The sequence below is a fragment of the Chinchilla lanigera genome, unplaced genomic scaffold (assembly GCF_000276665.1).
Source record: "Chinchilla lanigera isolate Chin_1 unplaced genomic scaffold, ChiLan1.0 scaffold00072, whole genome shotgun sequence".
In the NCBI taxonomy this organism is placed as follows: Eukaryota; Metazoa; Chordata; class Mammalia; order Rodentia; family Chinchillidae; genus Chinchilla; species Chinchilla lanigera.
Window position 1 is genome coordinate 102,821 of NW_004955473.1, and position 25,717 is coordinate 128,537.

The window sequence follows — 25,717 nt, forward strand, 5'->3', positions numbered from 1 at the left end:
GGCCTGTGGAAGTTACTGACAATGCAGCATCCTTTAGAGAAGTATTTGGGGCAACCAATGCTGGGTGAATTGCCCGGAGCCCCACTGTCTTTCATGGATGCCTAGTTTATTGGACCAGAGAATCAGGTACATCAGGAAAGGATTGTAGAGGACTTTGCTAAACAGACCTTGCTGTACCATGCTAAAAGGTTATAGGTACAGTTGAGCCTGAAAGGCTTTCAGCAGAATAACAGAGCCACATATACACCTTAGAGCCCTCTGGCTGCTGTCTGGACAGTGGAGGGAGGCAATAATAGAAGTAGAGAGTCTAAAGAGGAAGCTACTGCAGTAGTCCAAGCAAAAAGTCATGTGACCTAAATAGAGGCTGGGCAGTTGAAGTGGGCAGAGAGTGCAAAGGAAAAAGAACAAGGGTCAACAAAACATATCTCACAGGTAGACTCAACTAACCCTGGGTCCTCATTTGGTGCCTATGGGGTGGGGGAGGGGAGTGGATCAGGGCAGGAATCGAGGGTGACGCCTAACAAGGGCAGAGGGATGACGTTCTGTGAGCTCTCCAGTTCCCTCAAGGGGTGGATGGACAGGAAGGGTAGGTCACAGGACAGAAGAAGAAAGAAGTTTGGAGCGGTGAGAAAGAAGGAAGAAACTCTGACAGGCCAGGCCAGGTGGCAGCACCGAAGCCCCGCCCCTGGCCCCGCCTCCGCTCCCTCCTCCCACCCACTCCCGGCCGCGACTCATCCTCCAGGGCGGGGAGAGGTGGCATTTGAGTCCTCCGGTATCCCAGCAGGCAGTGCAGCCTGGAGACGCTGACAAAGGGGCAGAGGAACAGTCGCAGCAGCTTTCAGAGGTGCCGATGTTGCGGAGGTGAGTCCCCCAGTGTCCCGTCACCCCACTTCCTCCCACTTGGGCAGAACGTGGAAGTTACGTGGCCGAGAGCCCCCGCCGAAAGAGTAACCCAGACCCAGGAGCGGGGCTCGGCTCGGCGGCTGACGGCGGGCGCCGGGATGCGGGTGGGTGGTGGGGAGGAGGCACAAGTGGCTCCTTTCTGCCCTGTCCGCGTCTGTCAGTGGCCCCGCCGTCCGTGGCTGGCGGCCGCAGCGTCTGGCGCGCTCTGGCCCGGCGGGGGCCGGCGGGGGAGCTCCCGGGGCTGCCGGCGGAGTTCGCTTGCTCCGGAGATGTGGCTCCAGGGACAACTCTTCCGCGGGTGTTATGAGGAGGGCTTGGGGGAGGGAGGTTCACTCCCTGTCCGCGGTGACACTGTCCTCCCCCTCCCTCCAGTCCGGCCGGTCCCCCAGCGATCAAGTGGAAGGAAATGGAGGGGGGGGGTGCTGGAGCGAGATGTCCCGGAATGGCTTTAGCTCTGCTCGCTTTGGCTGGGGGGAGATGAAAGTGGGGTGGTGAGGCAGGGAAGGAGAGGGCAAGCATTCTCCGAAAAATGGGGAATGGGATGGGGGATGTGGCCTGTATCCTTCCCCCTCCCCGGACCTCCGCACGATCCCGACGGTTGCAGCAGCTGCTCGGCTGTAAACAGGCTCACATGACCGGTTTCACATGGAGCCGGCCGGTGTGAGGACCAGGGCTGGAAAGGCTGGGCCCCAATCAGGTGGGCTGAAGTCTTTGCACGACGTTTTCTACTCCCTCCTCGGTGCTCCAGCCCTTAATCAATGTTTTGCGGTTTCCCCCTTGAGGAAAGTAACTGACATCTGTCCTCTCGCACTGAAGTAGCATTTCTGTCCCAGCAGAATGAAAGGGTTCTCATGGGGAACAAAGGGGGGGGGGCAAATATTTAAGTGAAATTTGAGGGAAACAAAAGGACATGAACTGAAAAAGTGGATCCTTCGGATTTTGTGTGAAAAGCAGTTCTGTTCTTTCGAAATGCATTGCATTGTGTTCTTAATGTGAATTCCAGGCAGAAGGGCAAATCCTACTTTTTCAGGCAAGGCACACATGGGGTTTAATACATTCTTGATGATGAAAATCTTATTCACACTTCCTCTAAGTACTGACATTTCTTTGCCTATAAAGTATATTCAATAAACTGAGCAAGGTGGACACTGAACTTTTAGATTACACATATATTTGGTGTAAAGCAGTTTGAAAGTTTGGAAAAACAGGAAACTGGGCCAAATGCATCTTTCAAGTTGTTCACGTGGAAAAACCCAAATAGAATGTGAGTTTAAACTAGTTTCTGAAGCATTTCTTTTTTTTTTTTTTTCCTTTTTGAGACAAGGTCTCGCTATGCAGTTCAGGCTGGCCTTGAGCTCACTTTGTAGCCCAGGCTGGCCTCAAACTCCCAACGATCCTCCTGCCTCAGCCTCCTGAGTGCTGTGATTACAGGCATGCGCCACAACGCCCAGCCTGAAGCATTTCTAGGACTCTCAAAACCACAGGTTTACTCAAATACTAGAATATTTGGAAATTTTTCAAATATGTAAAGAGTAATTGTGATAGATTTTCTTTACATGTAATATATAATTAAAGATAATGGCCAGTATTCACTACATAAACTTACCCCTTTATGAGCGAAGATAGAAAGTAGAACAAAAAGTAATGCGTGTGTCTTCCATTTTCTTCCCCAAATTTTTATACTTAATTTTTTTTCTCAGAAGGTTCTTACATTTAATTCCATTTTTCTGAAAACAAAGCAATTAAGAAACTGAAAGAAATTCTGCTCCATTCCTTATTAGCTCAATAAAGTAATTTGCTACTATTATTTTTATTTTTAAAAACATTCAAGATAGTAAATAGAGAAATTTAAAATAGTTCCAAAAAGTTAGCAAAGAAGCAAATCACTAGTTTTGCCCTGAATCTTGTTTTTCCACCTTGCAGCATGCTACAGAATCTTGCCTTACAATAAATACATTGAGTGATTTACACCGTGCAGCCCTCGCTTTCCTCGTCTGTAACATGAAGGTTTTTGCTTCCAAGGTCCCCTATAGCTCACAAGTTCCCTAAAACAGTGTAGATTTTGATTGAGAACTGTTTTTGGACAAAATAACTTGGTCAAATAAGATATTGATATCAAGTAAAAAGAACATGCAGCTATCCAGAGTTGTGATAAATTGGAATTTTACCCCCCAAAACTCTCATTAGGTGAATTACCCATCTAGGTTGCCCTGTACCTCTCTTACTCTACAAGAAATTGAAGACGGCCTCAGCTAAATCCTAGATCCAAAATTAGACATAACAATTCCACTTGACTTTCTTGACCTTCAGGACACAGGACAAAGTCTATTGTTTTACTACTTCCAGCTTCTTCCTAAACTAAGCAGGCTGTGTGATTTTAGTGATCCCTTTTAGAGTAAAAAAAGGGAGACTAGCAGAGTCTCACTTTGGCAGTGCCTTGGTTAGATCACCAGGTTTATGTCAGGGCTCTAGCTTTTCCAGGTTTGAAATTTAACTTTGTCAGTATATTGTGAAGCTATCTGTCAGTCTCAGGGACTGAACTATACCCACTAACCTCACGAAAGATTTATTTTAGCAACAAATGGCTGTTTACTCACTTAAAGTGAGAAGTAGAACTACCAAGCAGACTGGAAGGATCATGCACAAGCTAAGATACCCTTTGCTCTTAACTATATGGAAACACATAGAAATTGCCCTTGACCTCCCTTTTTCTAGGGTCTACATGCAACCCTTTTTTAAATCTTGCAGTTGGTAGATTCAACAAAATTACAGCTTTCTGGTTTTTTTTTTTTTTTTTTGGTATCAGAAATCAAAGTCATGAACTCATGCTTGTCAGACAGGCACTATGCCACTGAACTATATCCCGCAGGTTTCTGCTTTTATATAAAAACCACTTCAGCATTACCTTTGTAAGGATATATCCTAGTTACCTGGTTGAACTTTGGTTACTTGTAGAACATCTCTCAAATCTCTTTCCATTCCTACTGCCTTAGTCTAGGCCAGTGGTGGTGAATCTATGGCACATAGGCCACAGCCAGCTGTTCGTTATCACTGGAAGCTCTAAAAGGTTTGGCATTGCTGGGCTAAGCCCTCATCATCTCTTCATGCAATATTCACTCAAAAGTTATTTTTATTGTAACTACTTTAGAGTCAGGTGTTGTGCTTGACTGGTCAGTGGCAATCACTCACATATTTCAAATCTTATTGTGTCAGTTTCCTGCTTAAAATTGTTTAGAGGTTTCCCGTTGCCTGCAGCAGTGCTTCTGAGAGTTAGTCAAGCATCAGAATCACCTAGAGGGCTTGTTAAAAAACACAGATTAGCGGGGCGTGATGGTGCATGCCTGTAACCCCAGCACTAGGTCGGCTGAGGCAGGAGGATCATGGTGAGTACCTGAGTCAAGGCTAGCCTGGTCTAGTCTGAGTGAGTTCTAGGCCAGCATGAAATATAAAGCAAGATCCTGTCTCAAAAAACCAAAGTAAGCACTCAGAAGGCTGAGGCAGGAGGATGGCTGTGAGTCTGAGGCCAACTGGGGCTGCATAGTGAGTTCAAGGCCAACCTGGATTACAGAGTAAGACCCTGCCTCAGAAATAAATGAATAGACAGACAGCTGGGCCCTGCTTCCAGAATTTTTTTCATAGTATTGAGGATAGAACCCAGGGCCTGTGCGCTGAGCTAGATCCTCATCAGCCCTTTCTAATTTTTTGAGACAGGGTCTCACTAAATTGCCCGGGTTAGGTTTGAATTTGTGATCCTCCTGCTTCACATTCTCCCAGACTAGTGGGGTTGCGGGTGTGCTCCACTGCGCCTGGTGAGAGTTTTCCTTTCTAACAAGTTCCCTCGTGAACCTCCCAGACAGTGAGTCCAGTCTTAAACTACCAAAATTGAGTTGTATTTTCCCTGCTTGACAAAAGTTATCTTTTTTCTATATTCCCCAGCCCAGTGCCTGTTGTACAATAAATGCTGATTAAATGTTTGTTGAATTAACTTGAGATTCTAAAACTTTTAGGGACCAGGTGTAGTTCACCTTGGTAACCCCAGTACACTGGAGGCTGAGGCAGGAGGATCGCTGTGAGTTCGAAACCAGGCTGAATTATATAGGAAGACCCTGTTTCAGGAAAAAAAAAAACAACTTTTGGAGGAGGAGGAAGTACTAGGGATTAAATCCTGGGGCTTTACACTGAGCCACATGCCTATTTCCCCATACTACACAGTCCTTGCCCTGCCCCCAGTTTTTAAATTTTTGAGACAGGGTCTTGGCAAGTTGTTAATTTGCCCAGGCTGGATTTGAATTTGCAATCCTGCCTCAGCATCTCAGAGTACTGGGATTACAGGCTTGTGTTACCAAGCCCAGCCTGGCAGGGATTCAGAAACTTCTAAGACTACTAAATGTAGCAATATATATATTTATTATAATAAATTAATATAGATGTTTCTTGAAATAACTGGAGACAGAGTGTTGTGAAACATGGAAGTAACATGTTTTTTTCTTATAACAGGGAGATGTTTTTCTAAAAACATTACTGTATTTTTTAATCTTAAGACATATGCTATTCAGCATTCACATATTGAGTACTTAATAGCCTACAACATATGATTTGTAGCAGTTGGCCCTATGATTAAGATATGAAATTATATGAAAAACCTAGAAGGTATATAAAAATAAAATTACCTATTATTAAGGAAGGAACAATTAAAATGTAAAATGAACATTATAATATTGTTTGTTGAAGAGCTGACTTTAGGAACATACCAGCCATTACAAATAATACAAGATAGCAGGAATTCAAAGCAGAAGAAAGCTCAGCTTCTTTTTTTTATTAGGCCGGGGAATGGAACCCAGGGCCTGGCACGTGCTATGCAAGTGCTATGCCACTGAGCTGTATCCTCGGGCCAAGAGCTAAGTTTTATTTTGTTTTGTTTTGTTTTGTTTTGTTTGAGACATGTCTGGCAGTATACATAGTTCAGGCTGGCATCCAACCCCTGCCTCAGCCTCCCAAGTGCTAGGGTCACAGGTGTGCACCACCACGACCAATTTAAGAGCTGAATTTTTTAAGTGGGAGGGAAAGAGTGCTTAACACTAGTGAGACTAAAGCAACAGAAATTAGTGTTCTTAATTACTTAGCATGTACTTGGTTTTCAGCAAGGATTGCACGCAATATGGATGACAGAGATAACACCTGTTCTCAGATAAGCACCTGTTCTCCAGCCTGAAGCTGGAGCTCTGAACCTTAGAGTAAAGAGCAGGAACCAAGGACAAGTAGTTAAGTAGCTGGTACACTGTGGCCAAGCAGATGGGTCACTAATTTCTGGGGAAGGCTATACTTTGAATCGTGTTTTTCAAATTTGAATCATGCTAGTACAAGAATCCCCAGTGCCCATTTATTTGATTTGATTCTTCTTGCAACCTCTTCTTCCCCAGCAAAGGGGCATGGGAAAGAAAAGCAAATGAGAATATGCTTTTTTTTTTTTTTTTTTTTTGAGACAAGGTCTTGCTATGCATTTCAGGCTGGCCTTGAACTTACTATGTAGCCCAGGCTGATCTCAAACTCACGGCAGTCCTCCTGCCTCAGCCTCCTGAGGGCTGGGATTACAGGCATGCATGCACTACCACCATGCCTAGCTGAGAATATGCTTTTAAAGTGGTTTATGTGCTCATTAGCAGCCTCCATTTTTCTGAATTTATGGTGATAAAATATATTGAAACTTCCCTGTTTACCTGAGAATCTTTTGCATTTACCTGAGTCTTTTTAAAAGAGGCACAAAAAGATTTATTAGGAAGAAATTTAAAAGTATACTCTCAAACATAAAATAAATAAATAAATAAATAAATAAATAAGTATACACTCAAAGAAACAGTGTGGGCCCTCAAGAGAGACAGGTTATAGTTTGGAGCTGGGAATATTTATGTGTTTTTGGCGGTGGAAATGTGTGGAATTTTTGAATCTATAGGAAGTTCTGTCTTGGTCCTGGTTTACCAGAAAAGGATGTCCCACCCACAGAAAGATAATGGCACCCTTAACAAGGAAAAGCTATGAACCCCACCAATTTCTTTTTTCTTTTGATGGGCGATCTAAGGTGTTTTGCCTCTTCAAAAACATTTGTTGAACTGTTTGTTACACTAGTTTATGGTCAGGTTTATGCCTTTTGTCAATGAAGCTAATTTATGGACTTTAAGTATCTTTAGAGATTTGTGGTGTGAAGGGCCTAGAAGGAAAGAAACACAAACCTAAGAAATATTGATATGGATAATCTTGGGTAATTTTGACTATGTCCTGGAGTTAGTCTTTTTTTTTTTGTACCGGCAGTCGAACTCACGACCTCCTACTTGCTAGGCAGGGACTGTGCTGCTGAGCTATATCCCCAGTTACAGTCTTCTTAGAGGTATAGTTTTTTAGTCATGGTTTTGCTTGTCTCTTTTCTACCTATCTTTATTTCTTCTACCTCCAGAAACTTGCTATTGTTTTTTTTTTTTGTTCCAGGAATTGAACTTAGTACCTTACACTTGCCAGCCAGACGCTTATGCCACTGAGCTACATCCCGGGCCAAAATATGAATGAGTATTCTTTATTTTATTTTATTTTATTTTATTTTATTTTATTTTATTTTATTTATTTTTTGGTACCTGGAATCAAACTCAGGACGTTGCACTTGCCATGCATGCTCTTGTGCCCCTGAGCTATATCCCTGGCCTTCTTCTGCCTCCAGACTTTGATCTCTTACTCTGTTTTGGTTTTGGTTTTTTTGTTTTTGTTTTTTGCCTTTTTTTTTTTTTTTTTCGTACCAGGGCTCGAACTCAGGACCTTACACTTGCCAGGCAGGCACTTATGCCACTGAACCATAAAATAATGGTTAGATGCCACGAAGTAGGTGGCAATGCCTAAGCCGTGTGTGTGTTGTCAGGCCCTAGGGCCTCTTCCACCCTTGTCAAGGGGAGTGCTAACCTGCTCTCCTTTCATACAACACGTGTCTTTTTGAGGCAGGGTCTTTCTCTGTAGATCAGGCTGGCCTTGAACTCACTTTGCAGCCCAGGCTGGCCTCGAACTCACAGCAATACTCCTACCTCAACCTCCTGAGTGCTGGGATTATGGGCGAGCGCCACCATGTCTGGCTAATCCCTTACTCTTACGGGGTAAAAGAGATCCAGGTTCTGTCTTCTAGCTGTTTCAGGGTAAAGAGAGGCATTAATGAGACCTAGCCAGGGTCAAAATCTCACCCTGACAATTCTAAAGGAAACACAGGAAGATGTATTTTGTTGTTTGATAAACCATCATCTTTCAATAGTTACTTTTGGTCCCACTCTTCTTTTGCTTCCTGCCACTGGCTCTCCAAGAGAAATATCAACAGACAGGGTCGGAGGAATTTCCCAAAGTGTAGATAGGGAATTTAAACCCACTCTACCCATAGAATAAGTCTATAGGTTCACTGGCTCCTATCATGGAAAAAAGAATTATCAGGACTGATAAGTAAGCAGTATAAAAGGATTGTTAGGTTTTTCTCCAGTACCGGGAACCGAACTCACGACCTTGCGCTTGCCAGGCAGGCGCTTTTGCCACTGAGCTAAATCCCCAGCCCCAAAAGGATTGTTAGGAAGGAAGGAAAAAGGAAAAAAGGATAAAATGCAAACGAATCTCTGAAATAGGGAGGGGAAGGGGGGGTGAAGGGAGGAGAGGGGATTGGGAAAAAGAGGAATCAAAATATATCATGCACAGGTACAAATTCCCTATGATGAATGTGATCAATATGTGTATCAAAAATGTGCCAATAAATGGAAGTACACACTCAATGAAATAGAGTGCAGGCCGTCAAGAAAGAGAAACATGGAGAGTCTTATCCTTCCCTTCCCTTGCTCAATGCAAGGTGAGGAAAATGAATCACTTGGGGTACTATTCTTTCTAGATGAATGACAGTTAGTGTATGTGTGAATTTCAGTGTTTCCTCTGCTTCCCATAGGAGAGTCGTTTGCAAACTGGTCACCAGGTGGTGTGCACACATAAGGTTTTCTTTTGTATTTCATTCTGTATTGCTTTTCTGTGCCGGTAGTAGAGAAACAAGGACAAGGCGGCTTCCTGTATCACCACCTCCCAGCTGCACGTCTGCCTGGCATGTTGGAGCCTTGGGTAAACACTGCTGGCCCAGTTTGACTCCGAGGAGCCGGAGGAGAAGACAGGAGGGGAGGGGAGGGGAGGGGAAGAGGAGGGAAAGGGAGGGCAGAGGGGGAGGGGAGGCAACTGGGAATGCTGATTCTTCCTGCTCCCCCCACCCCAACCTATGGCTCCCAGCCACCTAAGATTTACTGTGCATCTGGTTAGGATCCTTTGCCTGCCTTTGATGGACAAAGTACATTCAGCTACAGGGTGGGTGCAGACTCTGCCAAGGAGGAGACAGTTCTTAGTGGATAGCTGTTAGGATATCCCATCAGCTCAGCATCTGTTACCAGCGGTGAGCTTGGGTCTATAGGGGAGGAAAAAACAAACAAAAACTCTATACCTAAAATCTGAATGAAGAATCACAATTAGACCACATAGAACAATTGTCAAAATATTGAGTCATACAATAAGTACATTAAAAATATAACATTGAGATCCATGTAGATCCAAATAGTACCTTAGATGTGTGCTACAAGGAGGGTGAATTTATACTAGGCTTTGGGGAGTGCTTAACATCTTACTGTCCAGAGAGGAAGAATGGGGCAAACATTGGTTATTAAGGCCCTAACGAACAGTTACTGACAGCCAGAGCTACTGTTTCATAATCAGGAAAAGAAAGTGTGCAACTCAGGAAATGAAACTGACATTGCCTCTGACTTTTTCTTTCTTTTTTTGGTGTTGCTGGGAATGGAATCCAGGACCTTCACACAGAGCCACATCCTCATCCTTTCTTTTTCTTTCTTTCTTTTTTTTTTTTTTAATTTTTTGGAGCTGAGGACCGAACCCTGTTTGGTAGACAATCATTATGCCACTGAGCTATCCCTAGCCCTTCATCCTTTCTTTTTTATTTTTTTTTTAAAACAGGGTCTCACTAAGTTGCTAAGACTGAGCTCAAACATTTAATCCTCCTGCCTCAGCTTCCCAGAGTGCTGAGATTACAGGAGTGCACCACTGTGACCAGCTACGTTTTTTCTTCATAAAATGAAATGGGAAACACAAATCAAGATAATGCAGTATTGGTGGTAACTTGAATTTTTTGCGGGGGGGTTACTGGGAATGAAACTCAGGACCGTGAACTTGCCAGGCAGGCACTACACCACTGAGCTATATCCCCGGCCTGTGACTTGAATTTTGAGTCATGTTTTAAGAACTCTCATCTTTCTGAAAGGCAGAGAGTTTTTTTCTAGGGATGAGGGTATGGCAAAAGCCGGCATCAGGAGACATGGGAGAGGTGAGGAAAAGTAAGTATGAGTCTAGAGACCAGAGTTCCTCCCCCACCACCCTGTGCAAATGCTGGGTAGGTGTCTTACCCGTCATGTGCCTGCTTTCCTTAGCTGCCAAATGAGAAAGACTGGGAGCACACCTTTTCTGACTTGGCGTGTATTTGACCTTTGTTTTTGTTCTTGTTGTTTATTTATTTATTTATTTATTTTGGTACCGGGAATCAAACTCTGGACCTTGCACTTGCAGGTAGGCGCTTATGCCCCTGAGCTATATCCCCGGCCCTGTTTTTTTGTTTTGTTTTGTTTTTTGTTTTTTGGATTTTTTCCAGTACTGGGAATCAAACTCACAACGTTGCCCTTGCCAGGCAGGTGCTGTGCCGCTGAGCTAAATCCCCAGCACCCCCAGCCTTGTTTTTGTTTTTGTTTTTGTTTTTGTTTTTGTTTTTTTTGGTACCGGGAATCAAACTCAGCACCTTGCACTTGCCAGGCAGGTGCTGTGCCGCTGAGCCATCTTCCTGGCCCTGTATTTGACATTTGGAAAGTAACCTCATAAACCAATTTGTGATAAGGTTTTATTTACCAGCTAAGTATATAATCTCTCCCTAGGACGTTTACAATTTATCATTTTGTGATATGGACTGGAGCAAGGAGAAAGTGTTAGTCTCCTAAAAAGCCATCAATTAAAGGCAGGTGCTCTGCTTCATTGTTTGTTGGCAGTACTGCCCTGGTGACCTGGTGCTAATCTTCCCCTCATACCCACTAGTTGGAATTTAGGGTGTAACTTGTATCTTAGCCAAGGTAAGTCATAAATGGGAAGAGAGTGAAAAGAAATAGTAAACTACTCAAAAATGATACTGTCACCACTTTTTAATGGTAACAAGGAGATGGGCTATTCTTGGACCCATAGGGACATGTGTACATATTCAGTTCACAAAGAGAGAGCTTTGAAATCAAAAAAATAAGAATTCTTCAAAGCCCTTGTTCCAAGCTAATAACATTTGTACTGTGATCTTTGCCAACTAACTTCTCCTGAAGTAAGGACCAAGTCTTTAGCGCTTCTCTGTATGGTTATTTTTGACTTCCTAGGTGGAGTCATGAACCATCTCATACTCTTATTTTTTGTTTTTATGAGTACATATTTACAAGACATAATGATTACATTCTTTGCAGATAGCTGATACATTGCTTTATACTGTAACATTTATATTGCAGTTATGATGTTTCTTTTTGTCATTGTTTTTGAGATGGTCTCGCTATGTAGTTCAGACTGGTCTCACTATGAACCCACTGAACTCACTATGTAGCCCAGGCTTGTCTCAAACTCAAGGCAATTCTCCTGCCTCAACTTCTGGAGTGCTACAGTGTTTCTCATGTTTATTTGCTCTGAATTTATTTCCTTTGCTCAAAACCATACACATTTCTACTCAGATAATGTAAAACAAATCCTTGCTTTTCTCAATGTAGTAAGTTTCTATTGTGTGTAAAATTATTTAAAATAGTTGAAATCCTGGGCTAGGGATTTAGCTCAGCGGCAAAAGCGCCTGCCTGTCAAGCGCAAGGTCGTGAGTTCGGTTCCCGGTACCGGAGAAAAACCAAAAAAAAAAAAAATAGTTGAAATCCTTTTTAACACATAGTTTAAGGGTTCATTTTTTTTTATTGTTTTGTTTTTCTGAGACAGGGTCTCTCCATGTAATTCAGGATGACCTTGAACTCACTATGTAGCCCAGACTAGCCTCAAAATCCAGCAATCATCCTGCCTCAGCCTCCAGACTGCTGGGATTACAGGTGTGCACCACCATGCCTGGCTGCATAGTTTAAGGTTTTAAATGTTATTAGAGCATCATAAATTAGGAAAGGCAAAACAGAATTTTTTACACATTGTTTCTAAATTCTCTCACCTTTCAAAACAAGCATGTTTTCCCCCAGTAGACCTCAGTAGTTATTAAAGAGTATCCAGAGATAACTTCTTTCCCTCCCTTGTACCTAGACACTCAGTTTCTCTCTCTGGGGACAGGTGTGAGTAGGCTTCCAAAGATTTGTCCACGTACTCTAGACAATAAGTGTACGTATTCTTTGATTTCCCTTTCCCAAACAAATGGTAGCATGTGCTTCACGCTGCAATGCTCCTTGCTTTTTGCGGTTAACCCTACATCTTTTCCAGGGGAGAGGGGTGCTGGGGATTGAACATAGGGCCTACCCCTATGGTGTACCCCCAGTCCCCGCTTTATCCCACATCTTGAAGATTGGTCCATGTCCGGCTACACAAAGAGCTTCCTCTTTCTTTTTGACAGCTATCTGGTATACCAACAAATGGATACTTTAATGAATCCTCTGTTAATGGACAGTTGGGTAGTTTCCAATCTGCTTTGAATGACTAGCTTGTGTTGAGTACTAAGCTCTGTTCTCTGTGCTTCACATAAATCATTTTATTTAATCCTCAGAGCTGCAAAGAAAACCTTCCATATATAAAACTTCACACAAAGGGAGAATATATATGTGACATTATCTGAATATATATATGGATTGTCTCATCGTCTGGCGTTAGTTTGCATTTCTCTTGTTATGAGTCAAGCTAAACATCTTTTTGTAAGCCAGAACACCTTGTGTTTCCTTTTCTTATAAATTGCTCATTATCTACTGATTTGCCTTAATGATGTGGAAGTCCTCCGTTAGTGAAATTACACATCGCCTATGATGTGAATTGCAAATATTCTTTTAGTTTTGCTCGTAGAATTTTTGCCACGAAGATTTTTAAGTTACATAATTGAATTTATCAACCTTTTTGGTTTCTGGTTTTATGCCGTTGTTAGCCTGAGATTAAAAAAACGCAATTCCCATTTTTTTTTTCCTAGTACTTATATGGGTGTTTTTCTTTTTTATATTTAAAGTTTTGATCTTTTTGAAATTTATCTTGATGTAAGGAGTGGTGGATAAATTCCACTTTGTGTTTTAGATAGCTAGCCAGTCTAATCAATACTAATTTATCTCACAAATTGGAGATGCCACTTTTTATGATAAGCTAAACTAAACTCTGATAACAGAGTTTTAGAATGAGGTGGTGCATATTATTTACTAATGTCCAGTTCGTATCATCTCTACTTAATAACCAAGCTTCCTGAGAAAGTAATTACTGAGCTTATTATTTTCTACTGAAAAAAATTATATACCAAGCTTGTGAGAGTACATTATCTGAGTAGAAATGTGTATGGCTTTGAGCAGAAGAAATAAATTCCAAGCAAATAAACATGCAAAGTTGGAATTATTTAATCAGATGCTTTTAAGAATAATCTCAGTTTTGTTTTATGAAAATGGATAGGCAGTTATGTAACGGAAAGAAATCTGGAGTAGGAGACAGGTGGCCTGCCAACCTTATTTTTGTTTTGGCTTTTTTTTGTTTTATCTTAGTGTGGTCTCTTCATAATTAAAGAAGAATGATGATCTCTTAGAACATGGCCTGGCCTACAGTAAATGCTATCTATTTATTAACCATTCAGTCCATGTAATTAATAGTTTGTAATTTGTTATAAATCATCAAATGTTAAATATTATTATCACGACAGCGTCAACAGACCCTATCTCAGTCAAGACAAAACCCAGAAGCAAATTCGATATTGCTGTGAACCACATACGTGGAATAAAGTCAGTAGTTAAGTACAGGATGAGTATCATGGAGAGCCTGTGGCTTCGGTCCTTTCACATATGCAGGTCCCTTGCTCTGAACGTCCTCCCCCTAACACCTAAGTGTGTGTGCTTCTTTTCTGTAAGGGTGCTATCACATATCACCTCAAGGCCTGTCTTCCAGGTAGAATTATTCCTTCAATCTTCTGATTGCCCAGCACTTTAGATACTTTGGTATGCATTATTATAGAGGTAGCTTCAATAGTTTTTGTCTCATCAACTAGACTGAACTTTTTGAGAGCAGAGCCTGTGCATTATTTTATCTTTATTATCTCTGCTCAGCTACTGATGTATTCCCTGACATATAGTAGATGTTCAGTTGAAAGAAAAAAGAAAAATTTGACCACATGTTTATGCAGTATCCTGGTCAATTAACAGGCAATAGTAAGAATCAGCATATTTAGCTGTGGTAGCTAGTAAAACCCAATTTACTCATTGATTATATTTCTGAATGTATGAGCACCTGAATACAAGGTATTAAATGGTTTGTAGCCTATTTTAAATGTGTGATCTATTGGGTGAAAATCAGACAATTTCTGTAGTTGTATATTTGACCTATCCCATTTGTTTGTGGTGGTGGGAATTGAACCTTGCATTTTATTTTTAAGAGTCACACTTGTGGTGCTTGCTAAATAAGAATATTGATTCAAATAAGATTAGAAAATAAACACAAGCATCACACTTTGTGTTCAGACTTTTTCTAGTTACAACTATCTGGAACTTATTCAAAGACCCAAGAAGAATCCAAAAATGCCTCTGAAGTTTGAAGAAAAGAGCTCTCATGAAGCCTGTGTACTTGATAAGGGGTGGCGGGGCCAAGGGTGGGGGGATGCTTTGCTATGCACGCCAAAGCCTACTTACTGACTGAATTTTCGTGGAAAACTCTAAGGACTGCTTAGCAAGCATGGCTCTTCAGCTTCCTTTCAAGACATTTTAGCTTGTCTTGAGTTTCAGTTAAAAAAAGAAAGATTAAAAGAACTCTCCCACCCGCTGCTGCCAGAAGGCACTAAATAAAGCATTGTTGACATGAGTGTAAAACTGATTCTTGTGTTTTTCTCCTATAAATCATGGGAACTCATTTTGTTTTTAATCTTTAAGAATTCTGATGGGCTCATATAAAATGAGGTTTGACAATACTTAGTTTTTGCTAGTTTTTAAAATCGGAGTTTTAAAAACTGTTGTCCCTTTGATCTCACCTTGCAAGTATTTATACAATTTATCATAGGTTGAAATCCTGTGCATGAAAGGAGTATGCATACATTTCTTGGCAGAATTTGGAATAAGCCATATAAGTAAGCCGAGTGGAAAGGTCAAAAGGCATGTTTTGGCAATTCGCAGAACTATTTCCATGCATGTTACACATGCTTTTTTTGTGGAAAGATTGTAGATTAATGAAAGTCAATATCATTCCGTTTCTTTTCTTTCTCCTTCTATTTCTAGATTGCCAAAATGCTGTGGAGTTTTTAACTTAATCTAAGAAAAGTCGAAAATAGATTCGAGACTGTAAAAACAGAAGCTGTAGCAAGAGGGATTCAGTGCCAATGCATCAACAAAAAAGACAACCAGAGCTAGTGGAAGGAAATCTTCCTGTTTTTGTGTTTCCCACGGAGCTCATATTTTATGCAGATGATCAATCAACACATAAGCAAGTGTTGACTCTGTACAATCCCTATGAGTTTGCCTTAAAGTTCAAAGGTGAGTCTTCTAGATCTGTCTTACGCATTTTTTACTAGTCCCTACTAATGTTTTTATTTGTAGAAACTAGTTGTTTTAAAACCACTAATGGCCACTGTGACTTTTTCTTTCAGTTTTGTGTACTACTCCAAATAAGTATGTTGTCGTTGACGCTGCAGGTGCAGTAAAGCCTCAGTGTTGTGTGGATATGTAAGTCAAAATCCCTTCCTGGTAACACGTTTCCAGTGTGTTAATATTTCTGCTGTTAATTGAAAAAAAACCTGTTCGTGCAGCTGTTCCCACATAGGCATTTATACTCTTTGGATCTTTTGCTGAAATGTATCAAAATTTAAGAAGTTTCTGAGAGATTCTAAACAAACCAACCAAATAATACTTCATGATGTTGGAGTTAATGTATGTGGCAGGAGTTCCTCGACTGTCTCCTCAACATGGTTTTAACTGAAGCAGAGGTGTTGATGAAGGCCAAGTTCTGACTTGTTCCTTTTGGTGTCTGTAGCTATAATAGGGAATTTAGCTTTCTTTAAAACATCCTGCTATTACCGTGACATTTGGGAAACTAATAATACTGTGGTAGCAAAACAATGGCAATATAAGTTCATTCAGAATGATTCAGCTAATAAGCCTGGAAGTTAGTCTATACAAACAGGAAGCGAGGGTGTAACTACTCATCTGTAAAAGGTTATCTGAGCGCTTCCAGATAATTTCGTCTTAGAGTGTCAGACTGTTTGTTCAAGCTGTTCATATTTAATTTTCACTTTAGAACTAGTGGTGACCATATGGATCCATTGACCAGGCCTTAATTTAAACCACCAAGTAAACTATATTTGTTAAAATCTTCTATGAGAATGAGACACAGAATTCTTTCCTTGAATATATTGGCATCATCTCAAAGCCATAAATTGATGTATATTTGAGAATGTGCTTTTCCACATTTCTGTGGATTTTCACTCAGTATACACTAAGCAAGAACTACTCCCCTTAAAGGTAGCCTTATCAAATAAATGTGTTATCCTCCACATAACTGTTGCATGTTCCCTAGGAAGGACAAAGTACAATAAATTATCGCAGAAAACATAAGCATGTTGGTGCTGTATATCCTTGTCTCTTTAGAAAAGTGCAGAGGGGTATTAATAACCCTCTAGTGCACTGGGCATAGTGGACTAGCTACTTACGCAGTTACTTATTTTTACCTGTGTGCAAATCCATTCTGAGTTCTGAGTAAGTTTTACTGCTTGAATAATAAATTAGTGGCAAAGAAATTTATGGTATGCTTATAGGGGGAAGCTATTTCATATATTCCTGTTTAAGAAATATTGCTTTACACAGCTATCTAGAAAAAAGTCATTTAAAGGGAATTTACTTATCATTCTTAAGACTATTCTATATCTTATTTATATTTGCCTCAGCCTCCCCCTTTCTATATTTTAGAATATGTGTGTTCATCAGATATTTTACAAGTACCCATTTCTGGCCAGGAATGGTGACACATCTCTAATCCCAGCACTCAGGAGGCTGAGGCAGGAGGGTGCCATCCATGCAAGGCCAGCCTGGGCAACATGCAAACATACATGGCCTGCCTGAACTACATAGCAAGACTCTGTCTCAAAAAAAAAAAAAAAAAAGAATTACCCATTTCTTTGGGGTTATATTATGATATTTTTTTGCATCATTAGTAAATTTCTAGTTTTGAGTATTTGGTTATATTCAGTTAATATTATTTTACTGTGTTAAAATCTCCTGTTGCATTGTGTTTGACAGGCCCCAGAAACTGAAATATAGTACTTGTTATTTTTTGCCATTTTCAGTGTGATTCGTCATAGAGACGTTCGATCCTGTCACTATGGTGTGATAGACAAATTCCGTCTCCAAGTTTCCGAGCAAAGCCAGAGGAAGGCTCTAGGACGGAAAGAGGTGGTCGCTACTCTTCTCCCGTCTGCAAAAGAGCAACAAAAGGAAGAGGAGGAGAAAAGAATAAAGGAACATTTAACTGAAAGTTTATTTTTTGAGCAGTCATTTCAACCAGGTAGTATTGGGTTGTTTTTAAAGCCCTTTGGGAGTTGACTGATACATTTCTAAATTTAAAATAATAAAAAAGCTAAGCAAAAGTACTAGAAAGTGAATCTGCTACTTTAAACCTAGTCAACTTCAAAATTGAACCTAGAGACAAGGTTACCTGAAAAAGAGCAGGAGACCCAGATGGTTTGGAAGAGAGGATGGCCCCCACTGGACCGGGCAATAAAGAGTGGGCAAAGGTTATTGTCGATGTATAGTGTATGTTTTATATGTAAATAAAAAGCCTTTTTGCTAACGTACTTTTAATATTTTAGTGCCATATATGTAAATATAAACATGTATATAGTTCATATTAGGGATTATTTATCTACAAAATATAAACTTGCAGACTGCAGGCACCATGTTTTCTGATGCTGGCACACTTCGGCAATAATACACTTTTGTTTCTATGACTTTCTTATATCCTTTCTCATTTGATTAGTTCAAAGGAGGAGAGAAATTGTGTTTGGCAATAGGCCAAGTTTAGTGTGCTGTTCATATTATTTTGAAAAAAAATCTCATTAAAGTTGAAGTTAATTAAACTAAGTAGATTATAATATCCCCTGTGGGCTATTAATTGAATCCCTCTGCACTTCTCATTTCCTTCTAGCTTAGATATTCAGAAGTGTTATGATATATTCTTTCGACATTGACAGTATCCTCCTAGTCAGCTCTTGGGATATGGTTCCCCCTCCCTCCTAACCTCTCATTCTCTCCTCTTAAACCTGTTATAAGAGCAGGGAGATAACATTGTCCATAGAAAACAGAGAAAATTTTTGATGGTGGTATATGAATATGATAACAGTTGTCCTTAAAATTGTAGCATATTACATAGGAGAGTTTTAAAAAATCCACTTGTCGTTAGATTAATTCATAGACCCATGTCAGTTTGTTCATCTTCAGATGTTTATTCCCTGTAGCCAAGTGTCTTATCAATCCCTGCGAAGAAGACCAAGATTTCCTGGTGATACTAGGGCAAGGGACAAGGTAGTAGCTTGTAGATTGTGTTTTCTTCTCAGCAACTACCAGTTGGCAGGACAATCTTTTCATCTTTTGAGGAAAGAGGACATTTGTCAAATGTCATTTTGTCAGATCAATATTGAGAAGTTGACCTATTTGTGAAATGCAGGGTTCCCCCTTCAAAATGCCTCCTCTAATAATCCCAGCACTTGGGAGGCTGATGCAGGAGAATCGCTGCGAGTTTGAGGCCAGCCTGAAGTACATACCAAGACTCTGTCTCAAAACAAAACAAAAAAAAGCTTCCTAGAAAAAAATAGTTTCTTAAAATTCAGGTGAAAATAACCCTAAAAGACTGAATAATTATATTGTTTCACTCTTATTTTATCTTTATAAAAAACATTGTCATCTAAAGTATATGAGAGAATTTTAATCGCAATGTTGGAGTTGGTAGATGCATTAGCATGGTGGTGGTCTCTGTTTTAGCGGAAAAAGTCTTTAAGTTATTGCTGTCAGGAAGCTCACTGAAGGCAGGCACCTTATTTGTCTTGTTCACCATTCTGTTCTCAGTATGAGCATAGCGTCCAGCACAGAGTGGTTGCACCGGAAATGCATGACTCGGCTCACTGGAGCCCTTACATCTATGTGGGCAAATTGATGTATTTTAACTTCCCTTGTCTAATAATTTAGTAGTAATTTATGTGTGGTTTCCAGGATGTATAATGTTCAGGTTTTCTCATTAACTTTCCCTGAACTAAAAATGTCAAAATAAATTAAGATTGTTTTGTGGAAGTTTTTTCTGTGAGGTTTTTCAGTGTCATTATTTTTTCAAGTTGTTAGCTTAGAAAGCTCTTCATCAAAAGCCTATTACTAGAAGTTCTGCAAGTGCAGCAATGTTAAGAGACCCACCGTTAGCTGGAAGAGGACAGAAGGCTGCATCAGGAAATATTTTGATTTTTAAAATATCTTGAAAGTCCGTGAAATGAGAAGTTTTTTTAAGTTTGGTGTATAAAAGACATTCAGCAGTAACAAATTCAAAAAAGAAAGCACCTATAATCCCACGCACTTAACAAATCTGCTTATGTAAGTGTTCCATGTTACTTTCTAGACCTTGCCTATGTGTATAAATCCAGTTTTGTATCTTGTCAGGTTTTGGTTTTAGTTTTTGTTGTTTTGGTTTTTCTGAGACAGGGTCCTGCTAGTAGTAGTTCAGGCTGGTCCTGAACTCACTATGTAGCCCAGGCTGGCCTTGAACTCAAAGCAGTCCCCCTGCTTTAGCCTCCTGAGGGCTGGGATTACAGGAATATGCTGCCACACCTGGCTTGAGTTTCGGGCCTGTTGTCAGTTTTTTATTCAACAGAAATTTAAGTGTTAAATTGAGGGAAACCAAAAAAAACCTTTCATAAAATACAAGAGCCAAGGTTATTAAAAAGACAATTTAAAAGATCTAACTGAATTTTGCTGGGTTTGTCTTAATTACATTGTTAATGAACTGCTGTCTTTTCTGTTTTCGAGTCTGTGCCTTCTGGCTTAAGAAAATTATGGTTTTTATTATTGTTGATAGTAATAAAACTTTAAAATGACCTAAGAGCCCATCAATTGAGAATTGATTAAATTATGCATGTTCATTAGGTGGAGTGCAAGGCAGTCATTTACAAAGATCTGATAGAATGATGTTTATATATTGACACAGAAAAAGCTTCAGACATATTTCACATTTAAGGGGAAGAAAAAGTCAGGCACGGTGATACACAGCTGTAATCCAGCTCTCAGGAGGGTGAGATAGGAGTTTCTCAAATTTGAGGACAGCCTGTACTGCACAACAAGTTTGAGGCCAGCTTGTACCACACAGAGAGACACTGTCTCAAAAACAAAATTAAGAGGATTACAAAAGTTACATAACAGTATTTATAACATGATTTACTTTCTGTAAAAAAGCATATGTTTATATAGGTAATTTATAAAATCTAAAAGGATATACACCAAGCTGAGAAGATGGAATGATGGCAAAAACTTTTTTTTTGTTGTGTTTTGTTTTGTTGTGTTTTTGAGACAGGGTCTCACTGTGTAGTTTGGGCTGGCCTGGATCCTCCTGCCTCAACCTTCCGAATATTGGCATTACAGGCATGCACCACCATGCGTGTCCTGTTTTGTTTTTTTGAGACAGGATCTTGCTTTGTAGTTCAGGCTGGCCTTGAACTGACTATAGAGCTCAAGCTGATCTCCAATTTGCAGCAGTCCTGGCCCAGCCCTCTGAGTGCTGGGGTTACAGGCGTGCACCACCACTCCCAGCTTTGTTTTCCATAGCTTTATAATATCTTCACAGTGTTCACATAGTACCAAGGAAATGGCTATTTCCATTTTGAAAAATTTCAAGCCTTTATGCAAATATTTTTGGAATTTCTATAAATACTAAATCTTCTTTGGAATCATGTTTATTATAATTTTGCAGTAAGCAACATAATTTTCATGAATTTTTCCTTTAATATCCATCCCTATAACCAACATAGATCTGAAATTACTTCATTTATTAACTAAAACTTGATTTTTTTTAGGCATTTTTGCTGTTGGTTCATTCCCATGCATAATCACTATAGAATTTGAATTTTTTCACCTGTTTGTCTTTGATAAGCTTCAACTAAACTCTAGAGCAGCAAAGGGGTATAAATAATTTAGAAAAGCTCCATTTACAAATAGAATAAACAGTGTTATTTCATTAATAAAATACCAACATTGTGTTGCCATTGGCTATCACTTTGTAGTCAAAGGAAGATTAATGGAAAAAGCCATATAACAGAAAATGCTATTGGGTTTCTTTAGAAGATGGGTATGTATATTCTACACATATAGTCTGAACAGTAGAATAGCGGGCTTAATATTAGATCATTTACATTTTTATTTTATTGTGAGAACATTCAACATGAGATCAACCCTCTTAACATTTAAGTGTATAATATTAGCTATAGGACAAGGTTGTAGAACAGATCTCTAGACCTTCATCTTGCATAACTGCGACTTATAGCTGTTGATTAGCAACTCACATTATTCTCTCCCAGGCCCTGGCAACTACTCTCTGGTCCTCAAGTTTTGACTATTTTAAATATTTCATTTAAGTGGAATCATGTACAATTTGTTCTCCATGGCAGCCTTATTTTTACTTAGCATAAATTTGCCAGGTGTTGTTTCTGCTGCTTTCTTCTGTACTATAAACGAGGTAGAGCAGCAGGGGGCAAGAAATTTCATAAGCAGGTTTATAATAACATTAATATTTTCAGAAATGGAAGCAGGATGCTGTAATTATTAGACTCAAACTTGCCCGGCAGCCTCCCTAAGATACTCACAGACGGTAGTGCAGTGCTAGTGCAGTGGGCTCAAATGATGTCCAGCTCAAATGAAGACCTAGGATGTGGTTATGTCCTGCTGAACCCATTGTCAGTCACATCCATGGAATATTCCGAAACTCCTAAATTTCGTGGTTTGATTACACAATACACTGGAGTTTGTTGGTTGCCTCTTGTGATTGCATGGCTGGCCAGGAGCTATAGCTCACTGCTACTGCTCAGTATTGCAAGATCATACCACATATCACTAGCCCAGAAAAGACTAAAACTCAAACGACAGGGAGTGCAGCTTCTACTGAATGTGTAACCCATTTGTACTGTCATAAAGTCAGGCCATCTTAAGTCTATTGTAATACTATAGAGGAAGAAAATACTGAAAAGCAATTTGCTTTTAGCACATTTTTTAGGATTCTATTTGTATGTTTTACATTAAGCATTCTAGTACAGAAATTATGCAGATTATTTATAAATATACATGTACTGACAGTACCTTCTTGAACACTACTGACCCGGGTGGGATGTGGTAGCAAGGAGTGGCAGGCTGCTGTTCTTTGCGGTAGGAACTCGCTGTGTCACAATGCTGCATAAGGATACCCTCTTGTCATGGCTCAAAGCACTTAAGTTACAGGCTTCCACTTAAGTGCAGCAGATAGGTCTCCATGGAATGGGTGGGATGGGGAAGGAGTCAGAGAAGGTGGCCATCACAGAATCCTGGGGGGTGGTGGCCAGTATATGTGAAGGAGCTTTGGAGTTGTTTTTAGAAGCAAGCTCAGAGGTTTTTGTCTTTTTACAGAAAGCAAAAGTGTCTCCTCAGGACCTAGTTTACTGACGGTCTTCCTGGGAGTGGTGTGCATTGCAGCCCTGATGCTGCCTACGCTGGGGGACATGGAATCGCTGGTGCCTCTCTACCTCCACTTAAGTGTGAATCAAAAATTAGTGGCTGCTTATATCTTAGGTAAGTGTTTTAAAGATACATTTGGAATGTATGTATAGGGTTTATTTGTGGGAAGTGGTTTGATTTCTTTTTTTTTCGTTTTTTTTGTAAAACAGATGAAGGATTGCTTCAAAAGCTTGTTGACATCAGGTGCATTTGAAGATTTAACTTTTGTCTCACATTATTTCTCTTCACCTTACTTATCTAGTAGCTAAGACTGTATTTACGGAATGACTTTGCTTTTGCTGAGCTGCAGTGGTGCGAGCCATATGTAAAATGCATGTATTCCATGGTATAGCACTTGTGCGTGTAGGAGCCGCTCCAGGAAAACACTCAGACAAGGTGCTGAATGATGCAACCATATTTAAGATTATGAACATTTCCCTTGAAACTGGATCCTTATGTCTTGTTCAGTCATTTGGCTTTAAATCATATTAATAATTTCAATTGAGCAAGCATATATTAAGTTCTTTCCATGTGTCAAGGATTCTGGTTGTGGTGATAAAGGACTCTTTCTTCATATTCTTTTCTCAGCCCTACTTAGATGCCAACTTTTTCGAGACTTCACTCTCAATATTTTTGGTGCACTCTCTTTTATTTTTTATCTCAAAATTTTCTTCTATATCGCTGCTCGACCTTCTGTGTCTGCACCTCTCCTCCCTATTCCTTCCCCTCATTGTGTCCCTCTTCATGTTGCAGTCAGGTTGAATTCCATTCTGTTTTGATCTCACAGCCATTCCCTACTCCAAAACCTTCAGTGCATCCCCATAGTCCATAGGCTGAAGTTATAACTCCAGAATTTGCCATGTAAGGGTCTCCGCCGTCTATGTGAGACCCCACTGAGCTATCTTGTCAAGCTGCTTTGCTACATAAACCCCTGAATAGAGCCTGTTGGATTAATTATCGATTTTAGAAAAGCTCATGTAGAATAGTGGACTTCCTCCTGGACCACTCACTCTCCTGTAATACCTGACCAGCCCACCGTTCTGCATCTTTTCTGTTCATCTTTTCAGGCTCATCTCAGCTTTTACTTTTGGAAACAGTGTTGCTGACTACCCCGGTCCTATGTGATCATCTTCCATCTGTGTTCTTTTTGTGTTGGTTTGCAGTGTGAGGGATGGAACCCAGGGCCTCACACATGCCAGGCAAGCACCGTACCACAGGGCACCACTTTTTGATCACTCACTGTCCTCACTACTCATTTATAGCTGGCATGTCCTTGTTTTATTAAATGCTTATGGTTTTATATGTGGACTCTCTCAAGGGAAGCGGGGATGCTATGCCTTTCTCTCTTTGTGGCCTTTGGGCCTTGATACAAATAGGTTCTTGATGCTTCTGTTGATAAAGTTTGTTGGTTTAGGCAACACTTTAAAATGGCATGTCTGGGGCTGGGGCTATAACTCAGCAGCACAGCGCCTGCCTGGTAAGCGTAAAGTTCTGAGTTTGATTCCCGGTACCAAAACATAATAAAATAAAATAAAATGTCAGGTCTGCTATTATTCTAGCTGATGTGACTAGACAAAGTAGGAGGTATATTTGACGGTGAAATTAGCTATAGGCAGACATCACTGATTTAATTAAATCTATCCAGTGACTACCCATTGCTATAAGTTGGATTTCTTCTGTATAATATCAACTACATTCAAATGGAACTTGTGCTCTTGATAGTGTCTACCTGTGTACTATATTTTATTTGTACATTGTGGCCCAAACAATTGCTTTTTAGACAGAAGATTGTAAACTGCATGCCTTTAATTGTTCTCCAACATTTTTTCTTTCAGGTCTTATCACAATGGCTATACTAAGAACATGAGCAAGGATTTCAACTGACTTCTGAAGTAAATTTATCTTAAATATGAATGTGGACTGCCTTTCTCTATTTCACTCCATTAACATGCTACAAACTATTGAATGATTTCAAATAATTGTAAATGTATAATATATATTTTAAATTACTCTATAATTTTATTTGAAGGACTCTAGCACATTATGTTCCAGACAGCAAGGATGCTTCTGAGTGACAGGAAATTATTTGATGAAATTCTTTTTATATCTGTACATGTGGTACAAAAGACTTTAATTAAAACGTTTGTTATTTTCTCATCTTTTTTTTTCATTCACTTTGATTGATAAGGATCATGGGTCCTTCAAAGTTAAAAGCCTCAAAGAGCAAACTTACCAGCCTGAAAATCAAATTACATTTATTTCCTAGCTGTGAACATCAGCATAACTGTGTGAATTATACTCTGCCCTTTATTGACATGAAGAGTTGCTATGATGTTTCTAAAATAAGAGTTTTACAGTTAATGTGCAGAGGGTTAAAAAGGGGATAAAGTACTAAGGGATCATGCTTATCCTCGGCTCTCACGAAAGATAGAACCTATTTAATTCATTTTGTGTACTACAGAGTGGGTTGTGGTCCAGGCACCAAGCATAGGAAATAGGTTGACCTCTCTATTGGGTCTAAGAGTTCTAAAGGAAGGCTGGCATGTGTGTAGTTAGCTGGTTCAGCCTGGCTTTACCTCTGGTGAATGCTTTATGTTAATGGGGGATCACTTTATCTTTTCTTCTAAGCCCCTTGCCTGCCTGACTATAAGTGGCTCGTCCAGGTTGGGATTATCAGAGACCAGGTGGCTTGTGTGAGGATGATTTTTTCCTTTAAAACTCTAAGCCAAGTATAGAAAACCCTTGATACCAGTGTCTACTTTATATCTGTCACTGAGACATTTTTAAGTTTTTATTTATTAAAACAACTTTACCAAAAAATCCCCTAAGCACAACATTTC

At 40.1% G+C, this 25,717-nt stretch overlaps 1 protein-coding gene across 1 annotated transcript; it reads left to right on the forward strand.

Annotated features, from left to right (window-relative positions):
* The first annotated feature begins 720 nt into the window (after nucleotides 1-720).
* Nucleotides 721-25,034, forward strand: Mospd1 (motile sperm domain containing 1). Its single transcript, XM_005401196.2, has 6 exons — nucleotides 721-861; nucleotides 15,393-15,647; nucleotides 15,761-15,836; nucleotides 17,453-17,670; nucleotides 22,791-22,952; nucleotides 24,713-25,034. Exons 2-6 carry the CDS (start codon nucleotides 15,494-15,496, stop codon nucleotides 24,742-24,744), a joined length of 642 nt encoding a protein of 213 aa, XP_005401253.1. The 5' UTR covers nucleotides 721-861; nucleotides 15,393-15,493; the 3' UTR covers nucleotides 24,745-25,034.
* The last annotated feature ends 683 nt before the right edge of the window (nucleotides 25,035-25,717 follow it).